Source organism: Callospermophilus lateralis, chromosome 9, assembly GCF_048772815.1.
Source record: "Callospermophilus lateralis isolate mCalLat2 chromosome 9, mCalLat2.hap1, whole genome shotgun sequence".
NCBI lineage: Eukaryota > Metazoa > Chordata > Mammalia > Rodentia > Sciuridae > Callospermophilus > Callospermophilus lateralis.
In genome coordinates this window covers 7,728,000-7,748,223 of record NC_135313.1, presented here as the reverse complement: position 1 = coordinate 7,748,223, position 20,224 = coordinate 7,728,000, and the positions used below count along the sequence as shown (strand labels likewise).

The 20,224-nt window shown below is 52.6% G+C and overlaps 1 protein-coding gene across 1 annotated transcript; it reads left to right on the top strand.

Annotated features, from left to right (window-relative positions):
- The first annotated feature begins 8,317 nt into the window (after positions 1–8,317).
- Positions 8,318–12,886, top strand: Ptma (prothymosin alpha). Its single transcript, XM_076866134.1, has 5 exons — positions 8,318–8,560; positions 11,110–11,181; positions 11,452–11,545; positions 11,860–11,933; positions 12,132–12,886. Exons 1-5 carry the CDS (start codon positions 8,516–8,518, stop codon positions 12,177–12,179), a joined length of 333 nt encoding a protein of 110 aa, XP_076722249.1. The 5' UTR covers positions 8,318–8,515; the 3' UTR covers positions 12,180–12,886.
- Positions 12,887–20,224: the final 7,338 nt, after the last annotated feature.

Genomic DNA, 20,224 nt, shown 5'->3' with positions numbered 1-20,224 from the left:
GACCTGGAGGGTCTATGGAAAATAGGGGCCTGGGGGTGTGGCTTGGTGGTAGAGTATGTGCCTACCATGAAGGAGACTGTGGGTTCTACCCCCCACCCCGCGCAGTACCACACACAAACAGAAAAAGAAAAAAATAAATTATTCAGAAGCCCAGCTTTTCCTGGTAATATAATAATAGGAGGCTCATGATTATCAAGAGGTTTATTGAATCTTCTTCTTTCACCTCCTAAGGTTGTTATTAGTCCCTTTTACAGGTGGAGGTAAGACACTTGCCACAGCTCCAAGCCACAGAGATGGGGTTGGGGGAGCAGTATTCGTGGTCCCTCAGCCCACATAGGAGGGGAGTGCTCCACCCACCAAGCAACACAGCCCTGCTGAGGCCACAGAGGAATCTGCCCTGTGAGTTCCCTTAAAGGAACCGAGTGCAACATTGTGTTTACTTCTCTAGACCCATAGCCCAAGAGCAAGGCCACAGGAAATGTGAGCTTGGAAAGAACTTTGAGGCAGATGCTACCCATTGTCTACTGATGCCAGGAAAAGTCCCCGGGTGCTACTTTTTAGCAGGCTAACTTTCTTAGTTTCTGGTGAGCCTTTGGTAATAAACAGTTGCAAAATGTCCTTCCTCCAGATCATCAAGTTCCACCTTTCATTTCTAGCTAGACATGGTAACGCAAGCCTGTAATTCGAGAGATTTGTGAGGCTGAGGCAGGAGGATTACAAGTTCAAGGCCAGCCTCAGCAATTTATCCAAGCCCTAAGCAATTTAGGAGACCCTGTCTCAAAAGATAAAATAAAAAGGGCTGGGGGTGAGGGTTGGGGTTGAAGCACTGGGTTCCATCCTCAGCACCACATAAAAATAAAATGTTGTGTCTATCTATAACTAAAAAAAAAAAAAAAAAAAAATTAAAGGGGGTCGCTGGGGATGAGGCTCAGTGGTCAAGTGCCCCTGGGTTCACTCTCCAGTTCCAAAATACAAAACAAAACAAAAACCCCAAACCTTTTATTCCAACTAGAGTCATTCATCTGGGAAGCCCTCTTGCCCTGTGCCTCCTCAGAGGCCTCTGCTGGGGAAGGAGGAGGGCCATGGCATGAAGATGAACTTATTATGGCTCAACAGAGAAACCCTGAGATCAGATCTGTGATAAATGAGGGAATATGAGGGACAGTGCTGATGGTGGTAGGATTGCTTATGACAGGTGACATCCTCACACACACACCAAGAGCCCAGGAGCCTGCAGTCCGGGTCCAAATCCCAGCTCTGCCAACTTACTGTCTGACCCTGGGCAACACTCAGGCCCTATCTCCCCTCTGTGTGAGCCCCCCTAGGATATGTCCGAGCTCAGGCCTGGCTCAGATCCCTGTCAGTCGAAGCGACACCATTTATGGGGACTGAGTGGGGCAGGCCTGAGTGGGCTCCACCACGCACCATGCGGAATGTCCCTGCTGGGAGCTGCTTGGCCTCTTCCCCTGCTCTCTCCCTTCTCACCTTGCTCTGGCTTCAGGACTTGACATCCCTCGCTTCTCCTGGCCACTGAGGTCTGCTCTGCTGAGTTTTTAGAATTGGTCAGCCAAGGGTCTGGGGACATAGCTCAGTTGGTAGAGTGCTTGTCTTGCATGCACCAAGCCCTGGGTTCAATCCCCAGCACCAAAAAAAAAAAAAAAAAGAACTGGTCAGCCAGGGCCCCAGTCACTGAGGAGAAGGCAGGACATGTGGCATGGAGATCTGACAGTCAGGGCACCAGGATGCTATTCCTGACCACAAGCCATGTTGTTGGTGACCTTGGTCAAATCTAGCTCCTATTCTGGTCCCAAACCCTCCTTCTCATCCTCTCCAATTGCAGGTATTCAGGGGTATACTGTTGGAAGTATGGCTATTTTTTTCTTCTCTCGTGGTGCTGACATGACACAGTGTCAACACCCTGGGAAGGATACTTAGTGAAATATCAGGCCCATTTCCCTTTGACACAGAACCAGAACACATGAACTGAATGATCATTTATTTTCTTTCTTTCTTTTTTTGGTACCAGATATTGAACCTAGGGACACTTAACCACCAAGCCACATCCCCAGGCCTTTTAACTTTGTGAGACAGGGTCTCACTAACTCATTTAGGCCTTGCTAAATTGCTGAGGCTGGCCTTGGACTTGTCATCCTCCTCAGCCTCCTGAGTTGCTGGGATTACGGGTGCGTGCCACCAGACCCAGCAAATGATCATTTCTTGATGAAGTATGGCAGGACCCATAAGAAAAGGGTCACACTGAATGGGGGACACAACCAGATCTACCCTTGCCCAGGCCCAGCTCACAGGGCCTGCAGGGATGTAGGTTTCCAGATGATGGGAACCAGGTGGGAAAGGTGGGGAACTACTTAGAATCACTGTCAATCAAGCCTAAGAGTGGGTCCCCCTGTCCCACTACTAGGACAGAGGGAGGAAAGAGACGCTGGGATGGAGGAAAAAGAGCACAGAGAATTTCCACTATTGCCAGTGACAGTTTTCCATGAAGCTGAAAGCTTTTAGTACCCAAAAGCTGGGGTTCCTGGCTAAGGATGTTTCTTGACTCCCATTTCGCACCGCTCTGAGACCTTGCATTTTTCCATAAAAAGGTGCTGGATGGGCCTTACCTTTTCTGGCAAGACTTTCATTCTGGGGTGAGGCCAAAGGCTGTTTGGAGATTCTCCTATGGAATCATTCAAGTGAATGCCTCACTTTCTTCCTGTGAGATTCTCAAAAACGCTTTTGGAAGAGAGACCATTTTTTTGAAAGGAGCCTGAGAAATCATCCCTTTGTTCCAGAGAGGCTTGCTTCTTTCACCTGGACCTAGAGACAAGTGGATCTGCATGCCAGGACCTGATTGAAGACCCTGATCTATGAAGGGCAGGTGAGAGCACCCTGGGGAGGGGACGGGAGGTCCCCATCCCTGCATCACCCAGCTCGCTCAGGGATCTCCCTGAACACCTCCATCCCTCTTTGCCACGTGCACACCAAATGCTCCCTTTCTCCCAGCTTCATCGCCTGGTTCTCATGACAAGAAGAGCACAGTTGGAGTGGGAGGCTGTTTTGGGGTTGAGGACCACAAGGACCCTTCTCAGCAGTGGTTACAGATTTCTTCAGAGATGTTATTTTTCCCAGGGTGGCATAGTGACTGGACTCCTGTGACCAATGTGTCCTGGTTTGTCCAGATTTCTGGTTGTGGTGCTGAGAGCTCTGCATCCTGCAAAGCCTTCAGTTCCAGGAACTGTTGGTCACTTGGTAGGAGAGTGAGAAAATCCTCGCTGGCCGAATGTGCCTTGTGTGCTCTGCCCTTGACCCATACATCTTCTCTCCCCAAATAGGGTGGCAGCAGCTGCTCTGCCAGAGGTGAGGGTAGAAAAGATCTACCTGAGGCTAAGGAGAAAGGAAGTTCCAGCATGTCAAAGTGCATCCTTCCTCAATGTCAAGCTCACGTGAGCTGGGGCTGATGGCCTAGCATGGGCACACAGACCCTCAGCTGGATCCTCTTCAGGGCTCTTAGTCCTGCTGCGCTTCCATGTGGGGCTGCGTGACAGGAACAGGTGAGGAGATGCTCAGGTAATTTCTTCTTGCAGTGCCCTGAAGGTAACTAGGCCCTTCTCAGGTGTAGCACACTTCAGGCCTCTTCAGGCGGTTGCCCAGGTGTGTGCAGGCTCACGTGCTCCCCAGTCAGCACCTTCCCCTGCCACCACGAGGCTGGGCCTGCCCACTCACAACCATAACCAGAGCTTAAGCAAAACACCCACGGGCTCAGCTATGCAAATAGGTGCACACACAGGAGGGATGCCGGGAAGAGGGACAGGAAATGGAGCAGGCAGGCACAGGATTCCCAGAGACATGAAAGGCAGTGCAGTGCATGTGCAGGGAGTCAGCACAGCGGCCGCATAGTGCTGAGGTGGCTGCCATGTGCCTGGAACACTCACCTCCCCCAGCCTCCTTACCTTGCTTGGCTAATCTCACATTGGTCCTCCACAGGCCTTGGCACCCTTTTGGGGACAGGCATTAAATATCAAGAGACATTCCCCACTTTCTCACTGCCAGGCAGGGGCCTCCATACCTGTGTGGGTACCAGGAGCCAGGCCTCTGGCCCAGATCCTTGGGAGGACATGCAGGCCTGGGCGTGCTGTGGGAGGGAGCAGCCATGTGAGGGGGGTGGCTCACTCTTACACAATCCCGCTGGGCTTGCAAGGCGGGAGGGTTGAAAGGCGCCTGGCAGCTCCCCAGGCCCTGACACCCAGGCGAGGAAACCACAGGCTGAAACTCCTGGGCTTCCGAAGGGCGGGAAGGCAGGAGTTTTGAGGCTTCCTTCATGGCTGCCTCTCAGACTGCAGCATTCCTCTAATGCAGGGGGCTGCCAAGCTTGTTAGGAACCAGATCACAGGCTTCAAGAAACTCAGTTAGGGACTGGGATTGTAGCTCAGTGGTCGAGCACTTGCCTCGTACACGTGAGGCACTGGGTTTGATCCTCAGCATCACATGAAAATAAATAAAATAAAGGTACTGTGTCCATTTATAACTAAAAAACAAAAACACAACTCAGCGGGGACAGTGCCCTCACTTGCCACCGAACATGGGAAGACTCTGCTGAAGACACTGTTCTTTCATCGAGTCTTTCAAACACCATAAACCTAACCCACTTAGGTACAGATGGCAGCTGGAAGAGAGTCCTGAGAACACTAGTTTCCCTGGATGTGGAGGATGCTATTTTCAGTACTTTCTGAATATTAACTCATTCAGTTCCCACAATAACTCTGCAAGGTAGGAACTATTACTTCATTTCCAGTTTTTGGAGGTGAGGAGGAAGCTGGCCCAATTCTACTTGGCTGGCATGTGGCAGGACGGGACTTGAACCCAGGCAGCTTGTACCCCCAAATGCATTGTCTGATCTTTTGGGAATCAAGCAGAATTGAGATGACCTATTAGGAACGTGTTGGAAATGGCTTAATAGCAAGCCTAGGCTGCAAACTAAGTGCCTACAGGACCAGGCAGACCAATGTGAGTGAGGTTGGCAGGGAGAGGTCTGTGGAGTGGCTGTGGAAGAGTGTTTAGGCAACCCAGAGGCCTCCCCGAAAACTCCCTGAAATCAAACTTGCCTGTAAGCCATTTGGGGCCCCTGGCTTAGAGCAGCTGTGACCTAAGTGCAGGGTATCTTAGCTGAACAGGTCCTGAGCAAGAAAGGCAAGCCACTAGGGCCCACTAGAGCTCATCAGCTTCTGGGTCACAGGAGGGGGAATGCCAAGGACAGATCATGGAAGTACCTGACCTCCTGTCTGTGTAGCAGCAAAGAGCATAAGAATCACTAGAGATGGAAGTGACAAGGGACAGGAAGAACTACCCAGTCAGAAATAGCCAAAAGTGACCTGTCCCTGGAGGAAGCCTCAATGTCCCCAGTGGTTACCATTGTCAGATATCACACTCCTAAGGCCTGGAGGTCTACTGAGTGTCTTCTGCTCCAGGGCTCCTCTAACAATGCAGGTTCTTCCATTCTAGGATGTTACCCTAAGGCCCTGATTCACTTGTTAACTCCAAGTCCTTTGCTATAAATTCCTCAGTTTGCTTTTTTGACTTGTTAAAAGGAGGGTGATATCGATTTTCAATTGGTTTTGGTGTACCAAAAATAAATAAACTAATTTTATATGGCTCAACACTGAAACTGTCCTACCTAGTTTATAAGAATAAATGGAAATGCTTGAAACATGAGAAAAATTCTGACCACCATGAACATAGTAGGAGCTTCGTGAGTGCTTTGATGAATCAAGTGGTGGTTCTGAAGCCGGTGGGCAGGAACCTCCTGCACCCACTTCTAGCAGAGCCAGTTACATGGGAACAAGGTCAGGCAAAGCAGTTTTTCGAGGAAAATTCACATTCACCTCAGCTTCTCCAGTGTGTTCCCCCACCCCCCCTTCCCAGCGACTAGGATCCAGAACAGTCTTGTCCTGTTTTCAGCTGTGGATACAGAAGTGATTGCCCAAGGCCACTATCCAGATTGGAAGGAAAACAGCCGCTACGAAGAGGCGCTGGCCAAGCTCTCACTGCATCCGGGTTTTGTGGACAGAAACAATTCCTTGGAGGGTGCCTGGAGCTGAATGGATGCGCTGCAGGTAGCCGGCGCTCTCCCAGTCCTTGATGACGCATAATCCCTTCACCTCCCTTGAGAATAGCACAAAGTAGGGGATCCGGCGACAGTAGCCGAGGAGCCCCTCCTCCCCGTCTGTGAAGGGCGGCCGCAGGTCTGCGCCGCAGTAAAGGCAGCTGGCGCGGGTGTGGGGGGGCGAACAAAGAGTTGGGACGCGTAGTCGCCAGGGACAACATTGTGAAGCCCCTAAGGTGGACGCGCGCCCATTCTGAGACAGTCCACTTCCAGCCACTGGGGCGCCCTGCGAGCAGGCGGTAACCCTGCGGTGTCCTCCCCGCCGCATAGCTCTCAGGACTGGGGGCGACCGCTCGGCAGCGGGAGGGGGCGCGGTAACCCAGCGCTGTCCGGCAGCAGCCCCACGATTCTTCAGGCCAAAAGACAGGGAACCCGGGTTCTCCCCAAAGGAAAAGTCGTTCGAGAATGCCCAACAGGCCAGTGGCCAGGCTGGCTCACGTGCACCGGGATGCGGGCTTGGCGCGTGCGGGGTGGGGGAAACGCAAGGAGGTCCAACTGGGCGGCGCCCCAGCCCTGCGCACCCTTTCTCCTAGGGAAGCGCGTGATAAGCTCAGCAAAAGGGTCCTCGCGGTGGAGATGAGCCAGCTCGCCCAGGACCTAAGGAAACCGAGAAGGGCAACTCAATCCCTCTTTTCGCCTCGACTTAAAGCTCCGCAGGTCTTGGCATCGGTCCGGCCGCCACCTTCCCAAACTCCGGGTTTTCCCCGTTCCCAGATCGGCGGCCCCAGGAGACAGACGGCAGGAACTGCCAATGGCAGGACGCAAAGCGTCAACTTTGTGTTCGCCCGCCACTCTCAGCCAGTGTGCGTTAGTTTCTCCGGAGTCCCGCCTTCCGTGTCGGGCGCCCCCTTCTGGCAACATATGGACGGAGTCTATCTGTCGCCATCTTGTGTGTGGCATAGGTATTTTTCTGGACTCTATTTGCATTTATTTTAGTCTTGGCTCCCACAAAATAAATTTATTAGTTCCACAGCGAAGTGCCGAGGCGATGAAGAGGGTGTAGCCTAAGGTTTTCGGACCGTCCGCGTGGGTCGGGTCGCCACGTCACGCCACGCTTTTCGAATCCAACGCCATTTTGAGTGTGGCGTCTTCATGGTTCTCTTTTCTGGGCTCCGCATGGTTCCTTAAATGGCTCCCCAAATTTGAAGGAGCCCCCAGGGACTAGCCCAACTGGCTTAAGAGACAATTATTTCCCTCTAAAGCAGCGCAATTCCCTCGTGCCCATCGAAACCCCCTAAGTAGTGGGACACAGGTACATTCGATGGTCTGGACGACTCTGGAAAGAGGTCCCCTGAGACTGTCGCGACGGCGGTGACCACCGCGATGTTGACCACAGCTCCGGAATCCAGTGCCCACCATGTGGTGCGCGGCCCACAGGCTGTCCCGTTCGAGGGCAGGAGTTGGAACCGGCATCCAGTTCCTGAGTCTGTGCGTTTGGCACGGTGCCCATTCGTTGGCTTGCTCAGGAGGCGGACGCTGGGACTGGTGGTGGGCGACCGGGTCACTTTCATGCGGATTTTGGGCACCTGGGTCTCGGCGGCTGGGGGAGGACATGGGAAGACGCGATGGCCCAGGTGTGAGGGTCTCGGTCTTGCAACTTAATCATTCATCGTGGGCTTACGTCCACTTAGACTAGGACAGTCCTTCATCAAAGGTGCAGGGGCATAAGGCCAGGCAGCTCTGCGGGCACTGAGCGGGGCACTGAGCGGGGCACCGCCCGGGGCCAGCGCGGCCCAGCACTCCCGTCCCCTCCCCCTCGCTGGCAGCCGTCGTGCGCCCGCCACCGCCTCCTCTTCCCTCCACCTCCTTCCGAGCAGTCTCGAGGAGGGGGAGGGGGCTGGGCGGGCAGCTTTGCCGCGCTTTGGCTTTCTGCGTCAGCAGCCCTAGCAAAACAGCGACGGGAGCGCGCACCCTGGGCGCGCCCGCGCACCCCTCCCCCGCGCTCTCCGCGAAGCCGAGACCCAACAAACTCAGACCCTGAATGACAGCGCGACCCGCGACTGCGCAGCGCGGGCAGCGCGGAGGCACTGCCGCTTTAAGCACGCTTGCCCATTGTTCGGAATCGAGCCAATGAACGAACGCCCGCTCCCTGCGCTCAGCCAATAGTCTTTGGGCAAGGGCGGCCGAGCGCCGCCCACTAATCTATATTAAAGGTTCTGGCGCCGCGTGAGTCCCCCACTGGCTGCTCTGAAAAGCCATCTTTGCATTGTTCCTGGGTCCAGCTCCCCACTCGCCGCAACCACCTCCGCCGCGCGCCTCCTCCTCCGCCGCGGACTCCGGCAGCTTTATCGCCAGAGTCCCTGAACTCTAGTTTCCTTTTTAGCCCACTGCATCGGATCACCGGCGTGCCCCACCATGTCAGACGCAGCCGTGGACACTAGCTCTGAAATCACTACCAAGGTAAGACTGGACGCCGCCCGTCCCCTCGGGGTCCGCGCGCCGCCGCCGTCGCCCGTGCGGTGTTTGGCGCGCGGAGGCTGACCTGCTCGGTGCACGCAGTTGCTACCTCCCGCGGGGAGCCCGCCGGCAGCGCGGTGCCCCCAGGCAGCCTACTCTTTGTGTGCGGGGGAGGGGGCGGGAAGCAGCGCGGGTAGACGTGCTGCCCGCGGGGAGCGTGCCCGGCACCCCGGAGCGAAGGTTGAGGGGCTCCGGGAAAGCTGACCCGAAACCCTCGAAACTTGTTAGTCTGCGCGGCGGAGGTTGGAGAGGGGCTGGGCTGGGGTCTTCTGCCGGCACGGCGCACGGAAATAACTTTGAAACTCGAGCGCGTTGGGAATCGGAAGTGCTGGGGCGCGTGTGCGGGCGCGGGCCGGCTGCGGAAAGTGTGGTGAGCGCCCGCCGGCCGCGCTGCTCTTTGTTCGGCGCCAGGCCGCCGGGTTTCGCGCCCTGCAGTGGGCAGGCGGTGGTTTATGCGGAGTGAGCCGCGGCAAAGCGGTAGGGCGACGGGCCGCCGGCCGCTACGTCGGTGTCTCAGCGGAGGTGTGAAGGGTCTCCGCCTGGGCTCTCGGGGAAGCGGGGGTGGGGGCCGTCCGTGGGGAGAACGCCGGGAGCGGTCGCCCAGCTTCAGTAATTCAGCGGTGCCCGCCTTGGCCGAGGAGGCGAGCCCACGCGCTGGAGGAGGAAACGGAGAGTGAGTGAAGCAGTGGGGCGACGGTAGGCGCCCCCCGCGGTTGCCTGGGAGCACCGTGTGCGCGGCTGGCAGGGGAGCTGCGGGCGAACGCCGCGGCCGCCGGCTGATGGGGCCGGGCGGGGGAGCACCAGGGCGCCCGGCGGGCTCGCTGCCCTCGGCGCGAAGGTGCTGCGCGCAGCAGCGGCTCGGCTGCAGCGCCCGGTCGCTCCCGCTGCTCGCCCTGGGGAGCGTCTCCGCCCTCGGCGCGAGCACGGCCTTTCAGAAGGGACTGTCTTTTTAACCTTTCGGCCCTAGTCCTCGCCCCTCGTGCCCCTTCGGGACCTGGCGCGAGTCACCTTGGCGTCTCCTTAACCCATGTGCCCCTGGCGTCACCTTCGGCTCTCCCAGGAGCGACTCCCCTGGTGGAGCAGAGTTCAAGACTGGGATCTCTGGAGGGGTTCTCTTCAGTCCCTTCTGGGTCTGACTCGGGGACCGGTGTGTGGGGAGCCCACTCCACCACCCGTGGCGCTTCGCATTCACCTTCCTGTTAGATGAATTCCTTCGAGGGCCGCCAGGAGCCTGGGAGCGCGCCCCCTCGACGGTCCCATAACTGAAACGGCCCAGCCGACTTTGGGGCGACCTCCCGCGGGACTTTGCCCGCCAAGTGCAGAGACTGAGGCCAACAAGTCCAGCCTGCCAGAGTGGCGGCAGGGGGCGTCGAGAGGTCGGGAAACTGGCGTGCGACACGCGCGGTCCGCAGGGCTAGTTGCCCTCGGGCTGCGAGTCTCCTGGGGCCCGGGGGCACTTGGCGGCCCCGGGCCACGTGCTCCGTGCGCGCGGTGCGTGCCGAGGCCCGCGCGCGTAGTTCGCCGGGCGGGGGCCGTGCGCCTGCGCACCGCTACCTCCCCGCCCCCACCCACTCCCCGGGGCTTTGGCCGCCAGGGGGCGGGAGCGGGCGGCTCCGGGGTTCACGAAGGCCAGCTTGCTGGCGGGAACTTAAGGACCTACAGGTGCCCCAGGACCTTTCCGTGGACCTCTACTGAGCACCTCTGCTGAGCGGCTCGGCTTCCTGTGTCGGATGCCTGGTGGCATTGGTGGCCAACTGGGCCCCGCGGGGTGGAGAAAGTTACAGAGCGCTCACAGCCCGCTACCCTCGCAAGCCTGGTGGAGTCCGACCCGAGGTTCGGTCCCACTGACACTGAGCTGAGCTGTCGCGAGGGCTGTCGGTGGGCAAGTGGGTATTACCAGCCAGAAATGGAGGCTGGCCGGGCTCGGCACAGGCGCGCGCTTCCCCAGGCAACAGATTGCGCAGCCTCTTGGGACAGTTGTTGTCACTTCCTTGCGACTGGTGTTTCTTCAGACACCCGCGCCTGTAAGGGCCTAGGCTCTCTTCCGTGCTCCGCTGGCCATTACCTTCCCAGGCTGGTTAGCCCGGGAGGGCTCCCGCAGCAGCAGGCCCCTCCCTCCATTACCTTATTTATGGCACATACCTGCTGCCTTCCAAGAAGGAGTTGAGGGGCGGAGCTAGAGCTGGAAACAAGTCCTAGACGAGAGTAAGGACAAGTGTTCTGTCCTGTCCTCCCGGCCTGACGGGTTTAGGGCTTGGTGTGCCACATGGATTTTTAAGTGAGAGGCACCGGGAGCAGTGGGAATGGGCAGTGAGGTCCTTTAGTGTATATCCGAGGGTTGGGAGTTGATGGGAAATGTGGTCACAGGCACAATTGTGTGACAGTCCTCCCCCAGCTGTAAGAGGTGACCCTCCTACATGTGTGGTTCTTCGCCCCTTTGCCAGCCCTGGGTTACTCAAAAAGACTAATTGGTTCCCTCTTCCCTTTTGAAGGACTTAAAGGAGAAGAAGGAAGTTGTGGAGGAGGCAGAGAATGGAAGAGACGCCCCTGCTAATGGGAATGCTGTGAGTGTCCACCTGGCTCTGACCCCTGGCTTTCCCTGTCCTCATGTTTTTCTTATTAAATTTGGGCTTGGCTCCGGTTGGAAGGAGGCTACATACAGAGCAGTTCCTGTTACGGTTTTTCATGTAGCATGGTGAAGGTGTTGAGCAGGGATTCTCCTAGATGGTTGGACTATGGAAGCATTGGGCAGTCTCCAGAGTGGCAGCATGAGCCATGCTGTCTTCCAATTTGGGGCCGGCTTATTATTGACTGTTACTTTTCTTGTTGAGCAGAATGAGGAAAATGGGGAGCAGGAGGCTGACAATGAGGTAGATGAAGAAGAGGAAGAGGGTGGTGAGGAAGAGGAGGAGGAGGAGGAAGGTGATGGTGAGTAGTTTTGTCTCTACTTAGCTCTTTCCTTTTCCTGACCTTGTCTGTTGGTCTCTGGTAACCTACTGGGATATTGGGAAAAGTGGACCATGTGGAACTGGGCTAGTACCACAGAGGCAGGGTCTTTTTTCAGCCAGCGCCACACCCTCTTGCTCACTCCCATTGGGCAGTGCCCTCTGCAGCTTCCAAAGCCTACCATCACTTAAGTATTGGTCTGGCCTCTGGGTGCAGCTGCATGGGTAGTTCCTTGATCTGTCCACTTGGGAAGCAGAGCGTGGTCAGTGATTTACCTGGCCCTTGGTTCTCTCCAGGTGAGGAAGAGGATGGAGATGAAGATGAGGAGGCTGAGGCAGCTACGGGCAAACGGGCAGCTGAAGATGACGAGGTGGGTTCTAGCTTGGGAAGGGATGTGGTTTCCCTCATCTCTAGCTGAACTTCACCTATAGCACCAAAGCTGGAGAGAATGATCACAGGGTAGTGTGGAGGGGGGAGCCATGAGCACAGAGAATCACATCTTAGCAGAGATGGGAAGGGGATTTAGCTGTGGAGCTACCAATGCCTTGATAACTCTTTCTTTGCACAGGATGATGATGTTGATACCAAGAAGCAGAAGACCGATGAGGATGACTAGACAGCAAAAAAGGAAAAGTTAAACTAAAAATAAAAGGCCACCGTGACCTATTCACCCTCCACTTCCCGTCTCAGAATCTAAACGTGGTCACCTTCGAGTAGAGAGGCCCGCCCGCCCGCCCACCATGGGCAGTGCCACCCGCAGATGACGTGCGCTCTTCACCACCCAACCAAAACCACAACGTGAATTTGCAAGAGGGGAGGAAAAAAGAACCAAAACTTCCAAGGCCCTGCTTTTTTTCTTAAAAGTACTTTAAAAAAGGAAAATTTGTTTGTATTTTTTATTTACATTTTATATTTTTGTACATATTGTTAGGGGTCAGCCATTTTTAATGATCTCGGATGACCAAACCAGCCTTTGGAGCGTTCTCTGTCCTACTTCTGACTTTACTTGTGGTGTGACCATGTTCATTATAATCTCAAAGGAGAAAAAAAACCTTGTAAAAAAAGCAAAAACAACAACAAAAAAAACAATCTTATTCCGAGCATTCCAGTAACTTTTTGTGTATGTACTTTAGCTGTACTATAAGTAGTTGGTTTGTATGAGATGGTTAAAAAGGCCAAAGATAAAAAGGTTTCTTTTTTTTTTTTTTTCCTTTTTTTGTCTATGAAGTTGCTGTTTATTTTTTTGGCCTGTTTGATGTATGTGTGAAACAATGTTGTCCAACAATAAACCGGAATTTTATTTTGCTGAGTTGTTCTAACAAAGCAGTCTCAAGTCTGCTGTTTGTTTGGTGTCTTCAGTCTTCCGGGAGGGGTCTTGGACAGGCAGGAGGATCTTTCCTGGGTTCAGTGGGTTGAAGGCATTGCTTCTGGGGAGGGTACACTCATGTAGGGCCAACATCCCTGGTGAGTGGCCAGGGACTATTTTGTAGTCAGCTTTTGGGGTGTGGTCCGGGCCTTGCTGCAGCTGGATCTTGGCCAATGGGTGGTGGAACCAGGGGAGGAAGTGAGGGCTGTTTAATGGATTAGTATTGATTATACCAAGAGGTCTTGTCTGGGTGCCGAAAAATGGGTCTCTGCCCTGGAAAGAAGAGTCCCCAGACACTGAAGAAGTAGGCTAGATGTAGATCAGTCATTCTGTAAAGCTCCAGTTGGTAGCACAGGCCAAGTGGGAACGGTGCAGACTCATCCCAGTGGTGGCTTTGTAATACTTTAGGGCTGGTCACCTCAGCCCCTAATGGCTCCTCTAGTGATAACATGGTATTATCCCTTTTATCTACTATGTTTAGGGCCCTGATTAATTTGGCAGACCCACTGTATGTCCCTTGAGCACTCAGGAGGCAATATTGGGCCATTCGGGTTTTCAGATCTGGGTTGTAAAGACAGGAGGTGAGGCAGGCTGCTTTGCAGCAATCAATTGGAGGAGTCATGGAGCTATAGATCCCAGGGAGACACTGCTGGGTGCCAGCAAGGGTCTGGGAGACTTAAGTACCCCGAGTTGGACCTATGACTGTCCAGCAGGCAGGGGCAGCTGGTGGGCAGAGTAGGGTATGAGAACTGAGAATCCATGTGTCTGGATGCTCACCTGCCCTCCCCACAATCCTCTGACCCTGAGGGGACTTGCTTCACCTTTGAGCTGACTTGGTAGGGGACGTACTGATTTACTGTAAGAAATGTGAGGCACTGGGTTTGATCCTCATCACATAAAAATAAATGTATTGTGTCCACCTAGAACTAAAAAATAGCACCTGGGATCCCATACTCTCCTGATGGGAGGAGGTGCTGGGGTCTCCCCACCTTCCACCATCTCAGGTCCCCACCATTTGCATTGAGTCATTCTTTAAGATGGCCTGGGGGAGGGGCAAATTGTAAGAAACTGGACATTCATCCACAACCTCTCAGTGCTATTGATTTTGGACACTGCTGCACAATGGGCAAGGGGGCTATAAGCACATGGACAAGGAAGTTCAAGTAGTCAGGGCTTCCCTGGGGTGGTGGCATTTAAATCAACAATGGAAGTGGAAAATTTGGGGGCAGGAAGCACTGGCCATCTTCCTGATCTGGCAGATGTTGGTGTGTGTGAAGCTCGAGCAAGGAGGGGCCAGGACAGAAGGTCTAAATAGCCAGCCAGGTAATGTTTGGGGAAGCCACAGGTTAAAGGAGGAAAACGTCCTGAAGAGGCTTGAGGATCAGAGTTAAGGTGAGGTGCTGCGACAAAGAGAAATAAGTGCATTTAGGAGAGCTCCTATAATGCCCGTCTCCTGCAGACCCCACGTACCATCTCTACCATGTGTACCGTGTCAGCCTATTCCACACCTTTTCTCCCCATCTTTGGGCTTCACACCAGATGCCAGAATCCTGGGAGGGGTTTGTCTTTCTAGTGGCTAGAGCTTAGCCATCTTCTCTGGGCTGCTCAGATGCCAGGCTATCTGTCCAACATGGAGCTGCCCACCAGCACCTGCCCCAGGATCAGAGACAGATTGAGGCTTTAGAAGAAGGGACCCTCTAACTCCCAAGCACATACCTCATTACTCCTGCAAAAGCTTGGACTCCACATGCTGAAAAAAAGGGGGTGGGGGTGGGTTCTGGAGCCTAGACTATCTGGCTCTGTCTGTTCTGCTGCCCAGAGCAGCTTATTCCTGGAATGTTCCCAAGCCCAGAGCCCAGGAGGGTGAGTCTCTAAAGCAGGTGAAGTGCTACAAAGGCTGCATGAAGCAAGCAAAGCATGAAGTCTCACCCAAGTCCTTCAGGCTACAGCCCTGCTGTGAACCACTACCCAGAAGAGATGAAAGAAGCTTAACCTAAGTCTAGACATGGAAGGGGCAGCCATGTTGAGGCCTCAATCTCCTCTGCAAAATGGCAACAGGATGAAGCATGAGCCAGGACCCAGGGCTGCCTTGTTGAGGTGCTGCATCCTCAGTCCCAGTTATAGGCCCTCACTCCACAAAAGTTGTGTTCTAGAATAGCCCTTGCTGCCCCAGACAGTACACACTTTCCCTGGTTCTGAGCTTAGTATGTGTTTAACCGTTGTGTGAGTGTCTGTCCAGTGGATCCAGGGTCACCTTGATCCCACTCCCAAAGTCCCCTGCAGCAGGACAGGACCTCCCAAGGAGCCCAAGTTAGGAGATTAGCAAGGGACGGGCGCCCTCTGGTGGACACAGAAAAACAGCAGGGGGCTCCTCTATTCTGTTTAGTACAGGAAAGAGCCCTTTAGTTCCCTGGTCCCAGAGAAGGGATGGCCTCAGTCACCTTTTAGTACTCTCCCCTCTACAAGACCTTATTCCCTCTCTGTTGCCAGAACCCAGTCAGAGGCAAGTCAATGTCATTTTCCATCCCTTCCATCTGGGGAGCTGGTGCCCCAGCCTAGGGACCTGGTCCTTCTTTTCCTGGAGAGGAAACCATAGGCCTCCCCAGAGCTAGAGCTGGGGTCCAGGGTTGCCATCTCCGGGGTTATGAACTACCCTGGATTCTGAATCCCTGGGTTCCTTTAGTGCTCAGCATTGTGACCATGTGCCCTCTTGTTTAGCCTCATTCAAATGCTGTGTGCATGGTGCACTCCCTGGGCTGACCCAGCTCTGGGAATGGATGCTCGATAGCTCATGAGCAACTTTGGTAGGATGCCACATGTCCTTCTCACTGTGGGCTTTGCTATGATTGTAGCTTGAGGGCCCTGAATCACTATAACTGGAATTTGGGGGTCAGGGGCCCCCAGATGAACTGCTTGGCTATCTCTGAGCTGCCTACCATACTTTCCCAGGCCCAAGTGCCAGAATCTGGCACGATCTCTCCTGCACTGTTGGCAGGATCCCAGGGGTCAGGATCCTCAGCCTCTAGTCCTTCCTGGGTCCCACTGCCTCTCCTGCTGTTGTCAACCTTTTTCTCCAAGCCTGTGTCTTGGATATGGGCCAGCCCTGCCTGCCTCAGGCTCTTGGCCACTCTGTGGTTCCCTCCTGGTAAAAACTGCTTCATAGGGACAGCAAACCCTGGGCTCAGCTTTACTTGGAGCCTACCTCAGTCCGGTTTGGTCTTGCAGGCCAGCTTCCTCTTGACTCTGCCCAGCTGTCCAGCAGCCTGATCCTGCTACAGGTGTGCTCCCATTTGTAGTGTGGCTGCTTGTCCTCCAAGCCCTTATAGACAGGGGCAGGGCCAGCCGGGAAAGGGTGGAGAATCATTCCCTAAGGCCCTCCATTTGGGAGACCTTGTGCTGGCAGTGTCTTGGCTGAACTCTGAGAGGCGGTATAAGCTCAACTTAGGAAACACAACGAAAACTTCTTAAAATCACCTGGCCCATTTTCTTTACAAGCTGGGTGAGTGTTAGGTGCATTATTTGCAGAAAATCCTGGCAGTTGGAGGCTGGTTTGGATTCCATGAAGTCCTGATCACAGCTGAGGAGGCCAGGCTGGAGGGAGCATGCCTCCATGGGCTCTCCAGCAGAGCTGCTGCTCATAGCACAAGTGCCAAGTGGTCACTTGAGACAATCTCATTTCATATGGGCCTGTTGGTGGGGGAGACCTCAGCTGTGAGGCTTTTGGCAGGGAGCAGTAGGAGTTGTGGGGGAGGGTTCCAGGAGGCACTAGGGGCACCTATTGTTTTTACCTCCAGCATCTATCCCCTCACTATCCTCCTAGCAATAATCACTGCAGGCAGTATCCAGTTTTCTTTCCAGAGAACTTTCCTCTTCCCATTCTCAGCAAACTCCAGGGTGGAATATATGGCTTTATCCTGGCCAATCAGTGCCCTGAGCCCACTGGCCACACTGTTGGGTTCAGAGTTGGTTTATGACCCAAGTCATCCAATCAGAGTGAGCCCTGGGTTTTTTGTTTGTTTGTTTTTATCAAGTTGCTAGAAAGCAAAGAACATTTGGTTTTGTCTCTTGAGGATTTAGATGCAGGTCACTCAGAGAGGAGCAGAGCTGAGCCAAGAGGCAGAGAGAAATCTTAAATTCTGATGACACTGTTTGAGCCCCTGAGTCCAGTTGTCCCTGAAGCTCTAGATCCATCTCAGGACTTTTCAGTTATACAAACCAGTAACTCTCCTCTTAGTTTAGGCTGTTTCAGATTGGGTTATCTGTTATCTGAAACTGAAGGAGTTCTCATCAGTACACAGGAAGAATGCAGGGCTCCACACTCCAGTCTACAAGGCCTCCAGGCCTCCTTGGCAAAGATAGCTTGAGGAAAGGGCATGGCTGGGGACCCCTTTCCTGGTGTGTTTCCAGATTGGAAGGAAAATAGAGAGGTAAATGAGCATCAGGGGAGGCTGTGATATTTATGGGCTGTCTTTCAACAGGTTGCAGAGTCCTGGCCTAGTCACTCCCAGTGGCCCACCTTGCATCCTTTGCTTAGAGCCCCCTTTCCCTCTTCTCCAGCCCACAGTGATTTCTGGTCTGCTGACCTTCCTGCCTTCCCATTCATGCCTCACAGCCAAACATGGTCATTGAACTAACCTAATTGTTCTGTGAGGCTTGTGGATTAGTGGTGAGACCCTCATGTTGTGCAGCTTGGTGCCTCTGTCCCAAGATGTGCCAAGAAACAGGAGGTGAGATCCACCCTGTTTCGTGCAGTGCTGGTAAGAGATGTGAAAGGGTTTTCTTTCTGCAGGGTTTTCTGGGCTTTTAACATACTGAGGGATGCTGTGACTCCAAGAGGAAGGGCTAACATGCCATTCCTTCTAAATTTATTTGACCTGGATTTTTTTCAAAAGAGCCCATTAGCATATCGAAGGACATTAATGTTCAGAAAAAGCTGATCTTGCACAACGCAGACCCTCACTAGGGTTCAGGGAATATTTGCTGAACTAAACAAATGATGGATTCCTTTGGGAACATATTGCACAGCCGGGCTCTTGGAATCCGGCAGGGGCCTCCTCCTCCTATGGTAGAGGAAGGCTGGACTTGTGGTACCTCTGTCAGCACCAAGCAGAAGGGGGATGTGCCTTGGCTAAGGAGGTCACTGGCTTTAGTAGGTGGGGTCAGCAAAGGGTGGACACTGGTATGATTATGGAAAGCATTTTGGCTCAACATATCATGATCCAAAACTATATATATATTTTTTTTTCTTTTTTTTTAATATTTATTTTTTAGGTGTAGATGGACACAACACAATGTCTTTATTTTTATGTGGTGCTGAGAATCGAACCCGGGTCCCGCCCATGCTAGGCGAGTGCTCTACGCTGAGCCACAATCCCAGCCCTATACATATTTTTTAACTAGAAATTCCACTGACAGGAACCATCCAAGGTATAAAGTTAGAATACACTCGAAGATGTACACAGTAGTGATACTGAGCAGAATAAACAATTAGAAACATGCCACGTATTTGACAGTCAGGAAGTGGGCAAGTGACTAACAGTATAACCACTCAGGGGACAGAGCAATATTTACAAAGAACTGAATATCTAGCTATCTACCTATCTATCCATCTCACCCATCCATCCATCCATCTCAGGGGAACTCTACCACAGAGTTACCTCCCAGTTCTTTTTTTGAGATAGGGTCTCACTAAATAGCTCAGGCTGGCCTCTACCTTGGAGTCTTCCTGGCTCAGCCTCCCTAATTGCTGGGATTACAGGTGTGCGCCAATGATTGAAGATTCTTTCTATTATTATTTTTAATATTTATTTTTTAGTTGTAGTTGGACACAATACCTATATTTATTTTTATGTGGTACAGAGGATCGAACCCAGGGTGCACACATGCTAGGTGAGTGCTCTACCACTGAGCCACAACTCCGGCCCTGAAGATTCTTTTTAAATATATAGACGTGTTCTAGGCTCACTGTATTCTCCAATCCATTTTTAGTGCAGCCACCCTTTCTGGAATTAACACATTAATGTTTATTGTGGGGCATGTGCCCTTCCTTCCAGAACTACAAGTAGTTTTGAATAATGTGGGGAAAATAAGCTATAAAATAAGCTTATTTTAAAATGTCAAGAGAAAAGAAGTTGACAGAAAATTGTGTCTACAGGGCTTGGCTGTGGCTCAGTGGCAGAGTGCTCACTGAGCACAGTGAGGCACTGGGTTTGATCCTCAGCACCACAGAAAAATAAATAAAATAAAGGCAGTCTATCTACAACTACAAAAAATAATAAAAAAGAAAAAAGAAATGAAAATGGTATCTACAATATCATATAATGATGGATGGATGGATGGATGGATGGAAGGAAGGAAGGCAGGCAGGCAGGCTAGGAAGGGAATCTCCTGTGATGTCGCCTCTTGGTAGTAGGATTGTAACTTTCCTCTTCTTCTTCCCTCTCCCACTTCCCCTTGGAGAAGAGGGTCTGTAACTTTTCTTCTTAAGATTGATTCAGTGTGTTCTAAATTTTTTAAAGTGAGCATATGAATTTTTATAGGGAAGCAAATTAAAAGAAAGAGGAAGAAAGAGAGAGGGAGATAGGAAGGAAGGAAGAGAGGGAGGGAAACAGAGAAGTAGGAATAGAGAAAGCAAATAAGGAAAAAAAAAGGCAAGACAGAAATCCATATATCCATTAGGTCTCAGTTGCAAACTAGTTTATGAGAAAAGGGGATTTGTTATGACTAGGATGTTCTAACATGGCACAGTTTCAGGTACAGTGGGATCCAGGTGCTTATTCATCAGGATGTTGTCAGCTCTGTATTCCTTGGCATACCACTAAATCCACAACTGGGGATCTAGAATTTGGTGCAATACACCATCATTTGCAGCCTGGAAATGTTTGTCACTAGGATCAAAAAATCATTTCAATATCCAACTATGTTGCTGAGGCTGGTGTGAACTCCTGGGCTCAAGCCATCCTCCCCACTCAGCCTCCTGGGTAGTTGGGACTATAGGTATGCACCACCATGCACAACAAAATATCTACTTTTAAGTAAATTTGTTTTTACTTTCTTGGAATCCTCCAAAAGAAACTCGTTATAATTGTGGCTTAATTATACTAAATGAATTGTAGATTGTTGCTGAATGTAAGTAAATTCAAAGTTGGTTGGGGGGCTGGAGCTGAGCTGATGACAGAGCATATGTTTAGCATGCTTGAGGCTGTGGATTTGATCTCTAGCATCCCTAATAGTTGGTATGCATCTGCCAGAAGACACGATTGATTCTAAGTCTGACCAAGGAGTGGACAAAACAA

Excerpts from the sequence above, each read along its gene's own strand:
- Ptma (XM_076866134.1), top strand. The coding sequence starts at position 8,516 with ATGTCAGACGCAGCCGTGGACACTAGCTCTGAAATCACTACCAAG. Across the intron at positions 8,561-11,109 it reads GCTCTGAAATCACTACCAAG|GACTTAAAGGAGAAGAAGGA; the intron begins GTAAGACTGGAC and ends TCCCTTTTGAAG. Across the intron at positions 11,546-11,859 it reads GGAGGAGGAGGAAGGTGATG|GTGAGGAAGAGGATGGAGAT; the intron begins GTGAGTAGTTTT and ends GGTTCTCTCCAG.